Raw genomic sequence first — 17,613 nt, 5'->3', positions numbered from 1 at the left:
AAAAACTACACGAGCATTTGTGTAACAACCTGGCAATGAATATTAGGTAATCAAGAAACAAATAAGGCCAATAAAAATATAAAAAAATTTTACATACATATGTATGTATGTTTGTAGGTCACTTATCGTTCCAGTGCTGATATCATACATACACCAACAACATGTATGGCGCATGGATCCGATGAGGCGGGCCTTGCAGGGTTCAACAGAAAAGATTCTGGATGGAAATCCTCCAGCTCTGTATGTATTCCACGAGGAAGTCGCTGGTAGTAGCAGAGGAGGGCCTAATCTGCGCTAGGAATGCCAGGTGGAGAAGGACTTAGATTCACCTGGCAATTCTAATTGGCTTCAGTTGTCACAGAAGAGAAACTACTGGCACATATGTTAATAACTACATGCTTATGTACATACATATGTTTATGAAATTAAATTCGGCCGGTAGACAGCTTCGTTCAGCTATCCACTTGTCACATGCTGCCGTGCGACTCTAATTATATTATTTACGAACATAAGCTCGCCTCTGATTCAGAACAGAACATCGGAAGTGATTTTNGACAGCTTCGTTCAGCTATCCACTTGTCACATGCTGCCGTGCGACTCTAATTATATTATTTACGAACATAAGCTCGCCTCTGATTCAGAACAGAACATCGGAAGTGATTTTTTTTATTGATATGCTTGAAACAAATTGAATCGGAGCACGGAATGCATACGTATGTATGTACATTAGGATGCATCACCAAAAAAGTTGCGGGCATTCCACCAATATTATAAAACCTGTTACATAGATTTGAAAACCTTCGCCAAAATATTTCCAATAAATATTAAGATTTACTCGAGCTGTGCCGATTTGATAATACTTCCAAAGGTGGAGTTTTTTTTATTAATACAATGATTTAAAAGAAAATATTATTTCCAGAAGGTAGCTTCAGATGGTATAAGAGTTTAAGACTAAAAGATTTGCATAAAAGTCTTTGAACATTTTATCAACGGTTTTATAATATTTTTTTTTCGAAATTTTTTGTTGGTAGAAGTCTTAAAATATACTGCACTACATATATGAGGGATTTACAATGGTGTAGTAAGTGTCGTATTGCTGTATGTCGTAAACTTTAAAAGCTTAAATAAGTGGTTAGAGAACTTGAAACCACAACCAACTATTTTTTAACACTACGAAAATTCATAATATGACTTTGATGGTACTTTGCGAATCCCCTTAATATATTGTTTAGGCGTTTAAAGTTTACGACATACAACAATACGACACTTACGACACCATTGTGAATACCGCAATAATATAATACAATTCCAATGGAAAAACAGTTCCAATTTTTTTTTTTTTGTATTGAGAGTGATGCAACCTAATGTACATACAACTTAGTTTATTAGATGACAACAGTTCAGTTACTGGTTGCACGTATATAAATTTTTATTATCCGCAAGGGGTATAACATAAAAGACCCGCAAAAATTGACTAAGTGTAAACAAACGGATGATAAATTTTTCATCCATCATTATCAAGAAGAAGGAGGAGGGGACTCTCTATGCTAGGCAGGCTATTTTTTGGTAATTTGGAGGGGCTTGTAGATATTGAAATGTATACCAGGATACGACTCTAAGCTATACTCTTAATCCGCAATACAAAAATACAAAACACACGAAACACACAATACACTCAAGAAACTATCGGCCAGATATAGTAAAAATGCGTTTTTGGTTTTTCTCTCTGAGAAAATTCCGTAGAACTAAAAAAAAAAATAGTTTCTTGGTTTACAAGGACGAACAATTATTGAAAATGTGATTTTACTATTATTTATCTTATTTTATTTAACACCTTTTTTTTAATCTAATAAAATTAGAGTGAAATTGGGAGATGTGGTTGTGTGTATATTAGTTCTTAACATAAAATTTTATCAAAAATATGCATGGAAAATTTTTAAGGACACTCAAGGATAAAATTTAAAAAAGGACATTTTCATTACTTATTCGTGCATTTTTAATTCTAAAGAATTTTCTATTTTATTTGATATCTATGTTATTCTACAACTCAGTGCGAGTTTTTCTAATAATTTTTTGTATTGTATTTTGTATTTTTTGTATACGTCACTGAGAAAATCTAAAAACGTAGTAGTTTTACTATTTTTGGCCCCAGTTTCGCGAGTAGTTGGATTTTTGTGTATGTAAAATTTGTTGTCGCACAGTGTAAGAAGCCAATTAGATTTGAACAGAGCATTGTCCTTATAAATTCTTCGAATGTTTACCACAAAATCCACAGTCCACACGCAGATGGCGCCTCATAATGGTTTTAATGCGCATATGTATTAACATAAGCACTAATGTCCATATACATACATATATATAGGTACAAGCATATACATACACAGTGACTCAAACAAATGACCACGTGTTGATTTTTTTTTTAATATTCGTAATGTTTTTCGGGCTAATTTTTTATTTTATTTTTCTATAAAAATACCGTCCAAGCTTTAACCAAGACTATATAAATCACAGTTTCAAACTTTCTACGAAATTGAGGAAAATTCAACAAATTTTATTTTATTATTCCGACGACAACTGCACGTTCTGAAATGTATTGGTCTCATCATATAAAAATATCAAGAAACATTACGAGTGTAAACCCAAATTTTTAAGCAATTAGAAATTTAAAATTAACAAGCATTTTGCCGATACATAAGTATTGAATTGTTAAGGTTAAAAAAATGCTATGTGATATATTTCCATAACTGTAATTTAGCTAAAATAATATAAAAAATATCTAATAGCGAAACCATGGCTAAGCTCAAAAAATAACAGCTGTGTAATGTAGCTATAAAATAGCTAAAGTTATAACACTGCCGGTCATTTCGGTTATGCGCACTGTGATAGCGCCACAAAATTAACTACTTTACTTATTTATTTATATTTTGTTTTCAGCGTAAACCTAAGAAAAAAAATATTTCCAAAGCCAATTTTCGGTCGCTGAACATGAAAACAATACCCTTTTTTATCAAAGAAGTGTTCTCATTTACATTATTTATCCGATTTTCATGATCTTATGCCGAATTTCCACTAGGCATTGAAATGACAAAAAGTTAATGCCATTTAAAAAATGTTAGTTGGAAACAGAGAAAATCACTCTTTTTATGCACGCAATGGCTTGGGTATTTTTTAATGCCCAACATTGTCAATAAAAATTTAGTCATTTAATGCCTCGTGGAAATCCAACATTAGGCTGAAAATTTACTGTAATGATTTATTGTTAAAAAAAATTGATTTTCATTCAGTTTTCGTGTAAACTAGTGTAATATTTATGATGGCGAGCCGAAATCAAAAGGCGGCCTTTTTCTAGCTGAATACAAATTTAAATTTTCATCGTAGTTTTTTGTTTTGTTTTAAGAGCCTGGTATCGTTTTTTATACGATTAGAAACTACTTATGTATGTATGTATGTATGTATGTATGTATGTATGTACCTACTTACTTCTTAAAACGACTTGTTGAGAACCGATGCCAAAATAAAAGTTTCGCGCGTAACGTTTTAATAAAAATACATAAACAGTTACATATGTATGTATGTATGTATGTGCAGCTACATTGCTTTGCAGTTTATGAGTTAAATAGTGAATAATGAAGCTAGGCTCCTTAAACAATAAACAATGCAAGTGTATGTATATTAGTTAGTACGCTCACAAAGCTTTAGACAATCTCAAGTGGCAAAGCTTCTCAGCCATTTCAAACAAAAACGCCGCACAGAGCCTAGCTCGCGACGCAGCTTCAAGCGTGAGCGTGGTGTTGTGAATGCGCGTGACATTCATCGTTGTAGTTGTAGTGTTTATTTGGCAAAAAAGCTGTGTGGCCGGCCCTTCGTAGATATTTTTCTCAGACAAAATGAACATCAGCGCAACAGCACTACTATTATCGATCACCGTTGTTGTAAGTGATCGATATACGAAGCAAAATGTGGCTGTTGATGCTACAAGTAGTATACGCGTATACGTGCTGCGCTCAGCGGTCGCTCGGTCCAATAAAAAGCGAGCAGGCTCATAGGCAAATGCTCAAATGTTGTTCGGACGTCTGTGGCAACAATTCGTTTAACTTTGAAAATAGCGCAAAAGTGCGCGAGACTGATGAAAATAAAATTCTAAGGATATTCTTTAATCCAGTGCAGTCAGTGTGTGTTATGAAAGGATAAATAGTAAACTAAAAAAAAAATGCTCAAAGTGAATACACAAACAAAGCGGTTTATAGATACAATTTATATTTAGAAAGTGAATATTTTAATTAAATAAATATACAAAGTATAATTTTGTATGCGGTAGCTGTAAGGATATTCCGGTTGTGAAGTGCTCAAAGGTGCTACGTTAATGAAATACAAAAACAATCGCGGCACGATACTGCAGTTACAGTTTAGAACTTTTCTTATACGAAAAATCTCGTGGAATTTCCGGTGATTGAAAATTATCTAAAGGTAAGGCAAATGACTTTCTATAAAAAAAATTAATATCCCTCAGTTTCTTGCCAAAGCGTTTGTTCTTGAGCAATTCCAAATTTAAGTATTTGCAATTTTATGTCACTTTTCTAGACTACATATTTATAAAATGTATCGGAAAAAATGTCAATAAAATTCGTTCTATACAAATTTAATAAAATTAACAGTTATTTGCTTAAAAGCGTGAACATTCGGAAAAAGACTTTTATTAGCAAAGCAAATTACAAATGCGAAAAATGATAATTTCTGTTTGCATGGAAATGAGCCATAAAAACATATGTATGTATGTATGTATGCAAATACATGCTTGTTTAAACAATTACAAAGCTGTTCACTACGCGTGACCGTAAACATGTGTTTACAATTTAAATATACATTATCATTTATTATATCTAAACTGCATTGAGTAAACAACTTGTTGACATATTTTCAAAAAAGCTCCAGAGATATGTATGTAAATAGCTTGGCGCGCGAGAGTTAATGCAAGTTACGAGTTTTAGGTGGACTTTTTACCTAATATGTAAATCCTTACAATGCTCCTTTGGAACTAATTTTCAAATATTTAAATAATTTTCTCAATATTGAGCACGAGTATTATTCTCAAAATACAAAAAAGTTGTTGCACATTTAATTTTTTGCCGAATATAAGAAACACTTTTTTATTTGATTTATTTTTTAATCTGTTTTTGTATTAAATGAAAGGAATTTTAACTCCAAAAATTTTCCCATTTCGTGGGAAAACTTTTCTAACTCAGACATGATTATGTTTATATCTAAAAGTTTTTCACGTCGCTGGATCCAAATCCGAGGTCGGTTTTTCTCCGTTTAAGCCGTGTAAGATTTTACTTCCAAAGAGCTTTGCATACAGGTTCACTGTATTCGTTAAACATTTCATCGAAAAACTTATTGAAAATCACATCGAAAAACATGAGTGAAATCGGAAGTACACCGCAAGGGTGATTTGTGTTCCAATATACAGATATACACATATCAGGTAATCAATGGCTAGGATTGGCACGTACCTTACTGCCACAATTACAGGCTTTCATCCTCCGAATAATGGCTTAAAACCTACTTTGTCGAACTGACATACAGAAGATGGAGCAGAGAACTCGATAAGGATAGGTCCAGCGCCCTCATTTCATCGAACGTACTCCACGGGAACCATCCTCGGGAACCTCCTTATGTTTCCATCTAAATATGGATATTATTTCTGTACTTATAGAATTGGCACATCAATAAAAGTTTACACTGGTGCCTTTGGATTTTTGCACACATAAATAGTTGGCAAAGAGTCATAATTTTGGCCAATTAGCGCCCTGCTAACTCTTAATGAATCAAAACGCAAACACAAAATTATTGAGTTTCACAGCATGGACTATTAAAATGTAACACTTTTATTTTCGCTGTGTATTTTCCTACATATAAGCCGTTTATTTTGAAAGTGACATAAGTCACCTTTTTAAAAAATCGAGTTAATGATAAAAACAATTAGAATTTAACGGTATATGTTAATTAAAAAAAAAAAATGCATTGAAATGTTTAGAACTACTGAGGTTTTGTTCGAGATAAGTTTTACTAGTCAGCGGTATAAAGAAAACGTTTAGTAAAACAGCATTCTTAGTATCTTTTTCTGGCGCTAAAATTTTTTTAAAAGGACTTTGAAATTTCAACGATTTGATTAGTTCCAAAAATTATAAAAAAAAATTCAGTGGTAAAATAACCATATGGGTACCAAATAAAAGACTAAATTCTGTAGAATTGAAAAATATTAAACTTTTTGGTTTATAATTTTGTTCGTGACTATCCTTGAAAATTTGCAGTATTTCTTAAAAAAAAAAAAACTATAGGTTATGGTTTAATAAACACACGACCATGTCCTCGAATTCCGTTCTCTTCTTCTCTTTTAATACATAGCGTATAAGTTACTCAGTCGACTTGAGCATGTTAGTCATACATCGAGTACGTACGTACGATATTAACTTTCCCGTGATAAATGATAGATCGAAGATGGATCCGAAATTTTGAATTTTATAATCTGATTCCAGATTCGTAATCAGCGACCCCCGACTGTAAAGTTTTAAGCGAATCTAAATGATTTTAATTTTTTTGAGCGCCATATTGGGTCAGCCATTTTGAATTTTGCAAATCGGACTTCAGATTCGTAATCAGCGACCCGAAAACCCCTCGACTAACAAGTCTCAAGCGAATACAAGAAAGTTTTAAAAATACGTCCGCCATTTTGAAATTTGAAAATCGGACTTTAGATTCGTAATCAGCGGTCCGAAAAATGTTAAAATATGTCATGACCCAAAATTTTTGCATCACTTTAGTGAAGAAATTAATAAATATATTTGTTTAATTTATTCATCAATTTTAGTAAATCACTGTCCTTTCAAAGCATCACTTCAGTAAAATACATTGGACTATTTATTTATTTATTTTGAAAGTGGCATAAGTCACTTTACCGTAATGAAAAATGGTGACTTTTCGATGACTATACTGAGAAAAATATAGATAGCCTAAAAATCAAATACAAGTAAATCTTATCGAAAGTTAGCATCAGTACTTTTAAACGTGCTAAAACGCAAACCCTTAGATATATCGATTTAAAAACAAAGGGACTTATGCCACTTTCAAAATAAAGTGCTCATATGTAGGTTTATTTAAGTACATACTTAGGCTGTCGAAAGGAATAATAATAATAGGAATAATAGTTTATTGAGCACTCTAACTCTAACCTGATATCCTACAGAAAAATTAAATTATAGCTTAAATAGACAGTCGTAAACCACTATGAACGTACTCTATGCCATCTCAAAATAAACAAATGCTTAAAATTCAGACATACTTTCAGTTCGGTTAAAGTAAAAAAAAAAAGTAACTTAAATGTAGACAATTAATTCATTTTTTTCTGTATTCCGTTTATGCCTTCTTAATTGCCCTTACGAGCAGCGAATACCAATTGTTTTAGATGCAAATTAATAAATAAGAAATGTGTAAGCCAGGGCCGGCGAACCTTTATGCATATATGTACGTGCCATCATTTCCAAAGAAATATTCAGTGTAGCCATGATGTGCCAACAAGAAATCATAAGTGATGATACGGTACTTGGAGAAATTAGTAGACACATAAATCGTACAAAAAATTTTAAAAGAACTACGTGGTGAGGACTTACATGCATAGGTAGAGAAAAATATTGTCTGGAATTGAATGCGAAGTGTAATATTAGCATTTTTGGTCCAATTCTTTTGATTCCAACTCTTCCCTTCTTTCGATAAGGTTTTTAGTCCATATTGAATTACACTGTAACTCAATCAGCTGCATTTCAAAATCTTCGATTTCCAACCAATCAAATTTAGCATCAGGATACATAATAAATTTTAGTGTTTCCGATAACTCCTCGAATTCATAAAACCTCGATGAAAATTCTTCGATGACAGAATTTATTAGATACCAAAGAAAACTTTACCGTGCCTTTTGCGCTTTCTAGTTTTTTATGTTAGTCCAAATCGGATTTAAATTTTTTTTTAAATTTGGGAAACATTGGTAATTTTCGGAAACAAAATCTTTACCAAAAAATTTCAAAGGCCCAAAGGAGATCTATTTATTATGATTATAACAGTTTCATTAGCGCTTGCAAACTTTACCTTCAAATTCAATAATTGCTGGCACATATCTATAAAAACCACGTATAAGCTTCAAACCTTCGTTTGTTTAGTGCCTGCGAAGATATGGGGTTTACTATTTTTGTGACTGGAACTCAAGAATCGAATGTCTTTTGTGTGCGTTTTATTGCTTAGTGTTTGTATTTTTGGTACTTCTAGGCTGTATTGTTGGGTATGAATAGATCTTGGTTTGGTCTCCAATTTAAACCAGAAAATAAACTATTTCGATTAGGTAGTAACTAACACTAGTAATTGAGGTATTGGGTCCTCACTTAATACCGTGCCCAAATTATTTTGTTGCGTGCCACCAATGGCACGCGTGCCTTTGGTGCGCCAGCCCTGGTGTAAGCAATTCATTTGCGCATATCGCTGTTAACGCCACACAATTAATAAGTGTATGTAACAGATGCGCAGGCGTCTCTGGAAACTTAACGCTTAAATTACAATTACAACAACATTACGCTAATCAAGCATCTTTGGTGATAAAAACACCCACAGCAATTAAATCTTTATTTCGCTGCCCATAAAGTGCTTCTCTCACTCTTTCAAGACGCACACCAATACGATTACACCACTTGCACGTTCTCATTACGGCTGGCGCCCTTCGTCTGCCTTTGGTCTAATTGAATCGATCGAGGTTTGATCGAGCATAGCCCAGTTTGTTTTGTCACCACTGCCTTGAAGGGGACAGAGGGAGAGAGAGAGGGAGATGGGGTATCACTTGTGGATGCTATTTTGCTTGGCGTCTTTGAGGGGATGTCGGAGGAGGATTCCTCTTTTTATGTGTGAGTGAGTCTGTGTCCGATGGCAATTGTTGTAGTTTTAAAATTTCTTGTTTTAACCGGCTAGCGCCGGTGTGTCTGCCAGTATCCGGATGTTAACTAGATAAATTCGCTTAAATCTTAACATGAGCAGTTAAATATTTATGCGCCAGAGGCAGAGGGGGACATATTACAACTGGAAATGGACTGAGGTGCTTACAATTACAATTTGTGAAATGAATTCTACTGGTTTAACGGCCACGTACATATGCTCGTACATGCTCGTTCAGACTTGCTAGCAATCGCTTGTGGGCAGGCAATGCACGTACAATAAATAAATATGTCATCGTTCGTAAAACGCTTATCGAAGATGTAATGGAAATCTTCATGCTTGATGATGCGCTTAGATGCGCACCATATCATGGTAATTAGGCAATCAGTTTTATTATTGATTTTTGTTTTCACTAATTTCGATATCGCCCGCTTAGAGTCGAAAACTGCCAAGTCCACTTTTTACGAAAATTAAATTTTTCATGTAAGAGGCAAGAAAAACTAAAAATGCAACGTTTCCAAAAAAAAAAGGAGATGTGGTGATCTCCGAAATAGCTGCTATAACTTCTATTGCTTAGACTTTGTTGCTTTTTCAATTTTTCCCAATAAACAATCGTGATACAAAGCTCAATAAAAATATTAAAAATACTTTTAATAGGGTTACCACCTATTTTGAATCGCATATTTGTTAAATTTTTTGTTTCGAAAAAAAAGGTAAAATATTACTAGTAATGGGTACCAAGAGAAGGTTCATAAACAATGCTTTCCCTATATACAAAATGTTATCGCTTAGGATAATAGTGTAAGGTTGCCACTTATTTTCGATTCTACACCATTTATCTAAAACATCGCAATATGGATATCAAATGAAAGGTATTGTTGAGAGCTTTGGTCTGTGTAATACAAATTTTTATTTTGTTAATTTCAATCAACATTTCTTTTATGCATTATATACGCTCAAGATATGTACTATTGATTCCAGCGTATTTCGGAATAGTTTTGCCACCTAAATTTTAAAGTAAGCAATTTACTTAATAGATATCGAAATGCTATTTTTTTTGGTTTATTTCCAAAATATTTTTTTAAAGCTACCCAAATCTTGAAAACTTTAAAAAGTACATATATGCACTCCGGGCAAAGCTCGGTCAATTTGGTACTGTATTTTAAACGCTACTCTTTTATTGAAAAATGTAACTAATTTTTTGTTGTTGTTTTGAAGCTCCATTAGGGTTTTGGTGAGTAATCTCTCGAGTTTCGTACAAATTAAGTGATTTTGGTATATAAAAAAATGCAAAAATGTTTAATTTTTAATGATGTTTATTTTATTTAGTACTGGAATTAAAAAAATTTGAACTTATTTCATAAAAAATGATTCTGCTTCTTTTTCCGGTTAGCAGTCTGTTTTTAATGGGTCGTAAATCTAACCTGCGCCAATAAATAATTGCACGGTCGAGGCGACAAATATCTGTGCGTGAAATTTTACAATATTTTAAATTCTTTTCGATTGACGCTGTTTAGAGGGCTTTCAGTCATATTTTTTTATTTTATTACAGAGCAAACAAAGTAATCTTTTTGAGGATTGCATCGCGGCAAAAAATGTAGGCTGTATCTTTCTGACTTTCACCTCTACTTGAAGAATCAGGGATCGTGGCAAGTCCGTTTTATTTCTAAAGCTTTTTCCAAAGAATTCTTCATTCTCTTCTATCAAAGTTTAATGACTCTTGAGCAATTTGGTTACACAAATACTACTATGTGCGGCGCCCGGGTAACACGACCTAACGTCGTATATCTACGGGAAAAAAATATTGGCTAAAATTTGTCAATTTGTTTGCCAGATATACATATGCACGTATTATCGGTGAACTTGCACAACATGGGCATTCGCAAAAGTTCCGCATTGATTTTTGCGAATGCGAATATTATAATTAATGCGGAAGCTTCGTGGTTGCGAATGCAAATGCGAATATTCGCAATCCGGAAAAACTCGAAACCCAAAAGAATATAAATTTCATACCGATTTTGGTATGTAAAAAAAATTTCAAGGTTTTATACATAGTATTTTTTTAAGGTATCCGTTTACTATAAGGTAGCTACATTGACAATTTCTCATAGAAATTCGTGAATAATGCAAATGAAATAAAAATGCTGTAGAATATACTCTTACCCTGTCGGAAACACCGACAACGAAAATGAGAAATTTAAATGGTCGTCGTTAATTGAAAGACACACTTTACACATTGTCAATATTGGAAATTTCGACATTGAACTTGACGATGGTATTTAAAGAATTTTCTAACCAAATTTAATTGAAAAATTTCAGTGCATTGTATCAATCGTGCACTCCTACGTATGGCACTCTGTTGATCTTGTTCATCAATTTTTAATTGCAGGTTGTTAATTAATTTGTAAACTCATCGACTCATTGCAACGGAGATGTAAATAACTCGCCCCCGCCAATTAGTGAAATTCATTGCATTGAAAACGAACGAAAGAGTTTCCAATTAAGCGATCGACAACATTACGAGAATCAATTATCACTTACCTTAGCTCAGCGCACAAAAAAGTTCCTAAAAAGCAGAACCGAAAGTATTTCTACAGAAAGTATTTCTACAACCTCAACTAAAATGTCTCCACCAATGGCTACCCAGCTGAAATTGTTATTCCTTTGCGCTTTGGCGCACACCTCCAATGCGCTGGCAGTACCAGCAGATCTTAATGCCAAAACGTATCAGCAAGCAGCTGCAACAAGCTCACCGCCAACAACAAACAAGCTGCTGAAACAAACGCCACCCTATTTGCTGGTACGCGGCGATTCGACATTTGCTCCCATGGATGCCGCCGCGCCTCCTTTGCTGGATGCCATCGATTCGGCTGAGAGACGCAGCTTCGATATGGCTGCGGAAATTTTGAAGCGAATGTATAGTGAGCATTTGAGCGCCACTCTCGGCGGCGGCGGTGGCGGCAGCGATGCGCCTATAGAGATGGAGGAATGCAGCAATCCATCGCATAAAGCTGCCTTCTCCGCTTATGATTATACGATACTGCTCTCCATGCTGATCATATCGCTGGGCATTGGCGTATTTTACGGCTTCTTCCACAAGTCGGGCGGCTCTTCGGAGGATTTCCTACTGGGTTCGGGTATGTCCATATTTCCGGTAACACTCAGTTTGACGACAAGCTTCATAACGGCTATCGAATTGTTGGGAAATCCATCGGAGATGTACCTACAGGGTACACAATTCGTGCTGATTGGTGAGTGTAGTGGGCGATTTGAGTAATAAATATCTAATTGCGATTACTAACATTTTTCTTATCATTGCAGTGATTCCGATGATTTTGGTCATACCGGTCGCCGTTAAAATATTCTACCCGATTTACTTCAAAATGGAGCTGACGAGTTGTTACGAGTATCTCGGCATACGCTTCGGTCGGGAAATACGCATCCTTGGCGCTGTTTTGTATGTCATACAGGTAAAGGCTAAGTTCTGCAAAAATTAAGAAGTTTTATAAAGCGAACAAATTTGATTCTGTTTTCTTGATGTACAAATAGTTTAGCAGCATACACTATATATATTTTTCTTTTTGCTTTGCTCTCCACAGATGTGCTTCTATACCGCAGTGGCTGTCTTGGCGCCCGCAATCGCACTCTCCAAAGCCACGGGCTTAAATACCAAAGTTGCAGTGATTCTTATTTATTTAGTTTGCGTTTTCTACTCCTCTCAAGGCGGCATGAAAGCTGTAGTTATTGCCGATACCTTCCAAGTAAGTCGCAGTCTTGTTGCATTAAGTTTACGCAATTCTAAAATGATGACTCATTTTAGGCTGCAGTTCTGGCCTTATCCCTGGTGCTGGTCGTTGCGCTGGGCAGTTATTACAGCGGTAACGCTGTAGAGATCTTCAACACGGCTGCTGACCGTCATCGGCTGGAGTTCTTCAAGTAAGTCGTTGCCGATCCCGGTGCACATAATTTCTTTTTAAAACCCCTTTTCTTTCCCCACAGTTTTGACCTAGATCCCACCACGCGTCACACAGTGTGGTCCGTGGTAATCGGTGGATTCTTCTACTGGACTTCATTGTTCTGCACCAACCAGGCATCAGTGCAGAAGTGCATGTCCCTGAAATCACTGAAGTTGGCCAAAGTTGCCTTGGGATTCGCCATACTCGGACTGGTCGTGGTGTTTCTCATGAATTTCTATACGGGTCTGATGATCTTCAACCACTATGCCGATTGCGACCCACTCACAGCTGGACGCATTACCGCCTCCGACCAACTATTGCCCTTTTACATAATGAGCACCTACGAACATGTCTACACCATCGCTGGCATTTTCGTGGCGGGCATTTTTGCTGCCAGCTTGGGCACGGTGGCATCGGCGCTGAACTCCTTGTCTGCTGTAACTTGCGAGGATTTGCTTGTGAATGGCATGAACATCAAAATAACGCCAGATAAGGGTGCACTCTATGCCAAGTGGATGTCGTTGGGCTACGGCATTATCTCCTTTGGCTTGGTGTTCATTGTGGAGAAGTTAGGCGGTGTGCTGCAAGCGACATTGACCTTGAATGGCCTAATTGGCGGCGTGACATTAGGGCTTTTCGTGCTAGGTATCGCCTTTAAGAGAGCCAACGCTAAAGGCGCCTTTTATGGAGGCTTACTATCGCTAGCCATTGTAATTTTTATCGGCGTAATGGCGCAAATTGTGAACGTAGATCCGGTTGAGTTGCCGTTATCGGTGGATAACTGTAATTGCAAGCACAATGTGACGACTGCAATTTTGCCCGCAACGCTTGTAACACAAACCGATACTGGTTTCAGGTAAATAAAATGTTTAGCACTGAATAGAATAGAATTTTTATTTATACTCGCATTTATTTTATTCATTAGCTCGTGGTCAATCTTCAAGCTGAGCTATATGTGGTACTCCATGATTGGTGCCGTGCTCACACTATTTTTGGGTCTAGTCATTTCGCTGATTGTTGCTGCCGTGCAGCGACATAATGTGCTCAAGATAAGCTCTGCGTACGAGGAGAATGAGCAAAGTAAACCAGAAGTGCTGCCGCAGTTCAGCACTGAGATCAACGTGGTCACTACTTCAGAGCCATCGTCCATGGAAAAGTCTGAAGGCCATGTGAATCATGCCATACGATTGGATGATGAATGAGTTGAGGGAGTGCATGAAATTTGCATGAAAGCAAAATGGAGGCTTACGAAAAAAAAGGCAAAGGACGATAAAGTTAGACGATAGACGTTTGAGCAACAAGTGTTTCTTTTTGGCAAATGCGAATTGCTCCATCACAAAATGTACAAATTCAATCAAATTAGACTTCGAACGTTGAAACTAAGTACTTGTTATTAATTGATAATAATTATATATTTTTTTTAATTGTTTACTATACCTGTATACATACATACATACATACATATCTGTATGTATATTAAAACTATTCCAGTCATTAACTTAATTTTTAAGTCTATAGTAAATATATTTACATGTACGTAAGCGAGTGCGTAATTTAGTTGTATGTCATTGGCTTTGTTTCTTTTCTTTTCTAGCAGATAATTATCAGCAAGAAGAAGAATGAGAAAATTGAAAGAATTACGCTCACAGAGAGCGAAATAACGAAAAAGTAAAGAAACGCAAAACTAGCAGAAACTAGCAAGTAATCAGCTGGTCGGTGTATTTGACAATTGAAAATATTTGGCGCGAATTTTTGTTTATCCATTTTGACAGCTGCTAGTTTCTGCTAGTAAAAATTTAACTAGCAGAAATTAGCAGCAGAGCCAAAAATAGAAGAGCGTAAGAACGAGAGAGAGCAGCTAGTTTCTGCTAGTTTTTGGGTTAAGAAACGCTTTCCAGCAGAAATTAGTGATAATTTGTGATAATTATCTGTTAAGAAACAAAGCTATTGTATAAATACGATCAAAGACGAGAGTAATTAAGACGAAAGTGATAAGTTTAAACGAAAAATGCACAAAAAAATGGGCAAAAGTACAAAAGAGGACCGAATAAAGAAATATTTATATATTTTGTATTTAGACGAAAAAGTAGTATCTATGTAAATATGTATTTGTGTTTATTTTGTAGCTTATTATTAAAATCAATGAAATAAAAGATGTCAATTGTGCAACTTTGACAAATATTTGTTATGATTGTAATTTATTATTACTTAATTCTCACTCAAAAAGATATCATGCAAATTGTAAACAACCCGCCAAACGTAGTGTATGTATTTAGACATGTACGAGTGTATTTACATACATATGCACCTACTCCTTCCCTGTGGGAAAATCTCTAGTTTTGAACTGGTGCATTTCTAGTACAGTTCGCGATAAATCTCTTTTGCATGCAAACAATTGGCGAATTTAAAACACAGCGATGTCATAGGAATTTGAAATTGTCCCCCGCTGCATTACCTTTTCTATAGTTCAGAACCAGTCCTAAATTCGACATATGGGATCTAGTTCGCTTTGCACCCGTTTGCATTCGTTCTGCATCCCTTTTTCTATAGTTTTGAACCAGTTCTAAATTCGTCATTTTAGATATAGATTTCTAAAATTGTTTTTTAAAAGTACCACCTATCGCTGCTTTTGAACTGATGGCGATCTAGTTACTATCGAACTGGTTCGTTTTTGGCGATAAAGATCTAGTACGGAACTATAAATTTGGTTCACCAGTTCGGAGTTTCCCTACAGGGCATATGTCTGCATGTGTGCGATGTAATCCGGTTAAGTATTTGCTAAAGTTTTTTATTAAACAAATTAAAATTAAATTAAAATCATCGATAACAAATTTTTGAGTGCCGTCGCATTTTTATCAACAAATGTGTATACATACATATGTACGTACATTTTATTAATAGTTTTTTATATGAATAAGTCTAGCAAATTAAATTATTGTACAAACGAAAATACATTACAATGCAACAACACAATAGAAACACTTATATAGGTCTTTTTTTAAGCGGTACGTGCGTTCCTCAGAAAGCCGCATAAAAAAAATCCGGGTAAAAAAGTTCTTTACTTTCAAACAAAAACAGGGGATGCGTTCCACGATTTTAAAAAACCGCATAAATTCAGATACTCCATGTAGAAAATTCTAAAAAAAACGCATAAAAAATCCAGTGAGGCCTTTATAAAAAAAAAAAAATTTATTTTTTCACTTCAACAGTTATTATTCCATTTAGAACTGAACATTAATGAAATAAATAAAATTTTATTTGTATTTTAACCAAAAACAAAAAAAAAATACCACAATAAATACATGAATTATCTAAGAATACAAAGACAAATTATTTATCAAAAGCATTGTCTCTTACACACTGAAAAAAAAGTAATAAAAACTCTCAAAAAACAAAATTGCTACAGTGAAGAAACGGTTTGAAAAACCGCATAAATTTAAATCAGCATTAAAAAGAAACCGCATAAAAAGAGACCTAAGTGTACTCTGTACTCACTTCAATGCGCTTTAATGCATGCTAAACATGCGAGTTCTATTTTTAAACAACTTCCGTGTAATGCCATTGTTTTTAAAATAGTAAATAATCATTGAAATATACTAAAAGATAAATCTAAAAAAAAAAAAATTGTAATAAAATTATGAAGTTGCATCATTGATATTAGCCAGAAGTAAACATTGTTAATGTCATGACGAAATTCAAGCTAACTTAGATATTAGCAAGAGGGATAGTATATCAAGCAGCGACATGCTAGAAATATTCTTGAGTACCCATTTTCCAGGGTGCATCTATACAACTCACTTACTGCTCACCCAATGCTCTGCTTGGCATATTGTTTATTACGGAAAGGTTTAATAGACTATTAAATCTATGGTCGACCTACTTATGTCCACCACTCACTAACATTTTACCGGCATATCTTAACCTTTACCACATTCCTAGAGAATGGACCAAGGCTAAGTAAGATAATCTGTGCATAATTATGTATGTATGTACAGTATATTTTGCTTTGCTGCCTCTNATACCTGCCTTAAAAATTGTGCGACTAGTATCAATTATCAATGAAAGTATTACGTTTACCTGCACTGGCCCTACAATTACCTAATTTTACAACCTTTTATTTATTTTGCTCATCTCGCAGAACAACGAAAATGGCTATCAATTTATGTAGTTATATAGATAATTTGATAACATTCGGTAAAAATTTCGCTTGCAGTAATTTCTACATGGTAAGTGCTCCGCCAATATTTGGTTTCATAGGGATTCGGATACCTTCCTCATTGAAGTAGTAAAGAAAATTCGCTTAAGTGCCTTTTTCGGTTACGTGCACAAGTTTTTCGTGCAAAGAAGGATGTGCAGCTAAGCAAAATATACTGTAAATATATCTAAAGGCGACACATGTCGAACGCAATGATTTCAGCCTAAAAGGCTTTAATTTTACAACGCTTTTATCAACTTGCAATGTTGTGCGTCCAGAAACTTTCAATGTTGTGGATCCAGAAACTTTCAATGTTGTGGATCCAGAAACTTTCAATGTTGTGTGTCCGACACAAAAGCAAAGCTTTGAAAAGTTCCTATAAAAAAGCATAGTGCATAGGGCGACAGCTGTAGTGAATAGGGCGAGGTAGATGACATCTAGATGTCGCCCTATGTACTACGTTTGCTACAGCGGAAATAGATGACACGCCAT

General features: G+C 34.9%; 1 protein-coding gene across 1 annotated transcript; it reads left to right on the top strand.

Annotated features, from left to right (window-relative positions):
• The first annotated feature begins 4,075 nt into the window (after positions 1 to 4,075).
• Positions 4,076 to 15,051, top strand: LOC108366446 (sodium-coupled monocarboxylate transporter 1). The gene is made up of 7 exons (XM_017620862.1): positions 4,076 to 4,467; positions 11,360 to 12,221; positions 12,292 to 12,440; positions 12,570 to 12,731; positions 12,791 to 12,906; positions 12,970 to 13,782; positions 13,852 to 15,051. Exons 2-7 carry the CDS (start codon positions 11,594 to 11,596, stop codon positions 14,126 to 14,128), a joined length of 2,145 nt encoding a protein of 714 aa, XP_017476351.1. The 5' UTR covers positions 4,076 to 4,467; positions 11,360 to 11,593; the 3' UTR covers positions 14,129 to 15,051.
• Positions 15,052 to 17,613: the final 2,562 nt, after the last annotated feature.

This window comes from Rhagoletis zephyria, unplaced genomic scaffold, assembly GCF_001687245.7.
Source record: "Rhagoletis zephyria isolate East Lansing unplaced genomic scaffold, Rhagoletis_zephyria_1.1 Rzeph_scaffold_02278, whole genome shotgun sequence".
Lineage (NCBI taxonomy): Eukaryota > Metazoa > Arthropoda > Insecta > Diptera > Tephritidae > Rhagoletis > Rhagoletis zephyria.
This window is presented reverse-complemented; position numbering and strand designations above follow the sequence as displayed.

Coding starts and splice junctions, on each gene's coding strand:
- LOC108366446 (XM_017620862.1), top strand. CDS start 11,594: ATGTCTCCACCAATGGCTACCCAGCTGAAATTGTTATTCCTTTGCGCT. Junction 12,222..12,291: donor TACACAATTCGTGCTGATTG/GTGAGTGTAGTG, acceptor TTATCATTGCAG/TGATTCCGATGATTTTGGTC. Junction 13,783..13,851: donor CAAACCGATACTGGTTTCAG/GTAAATAAAATG, acceptor TTTATTCATTAG/CTCGTGGTCAATCTTCAAGC.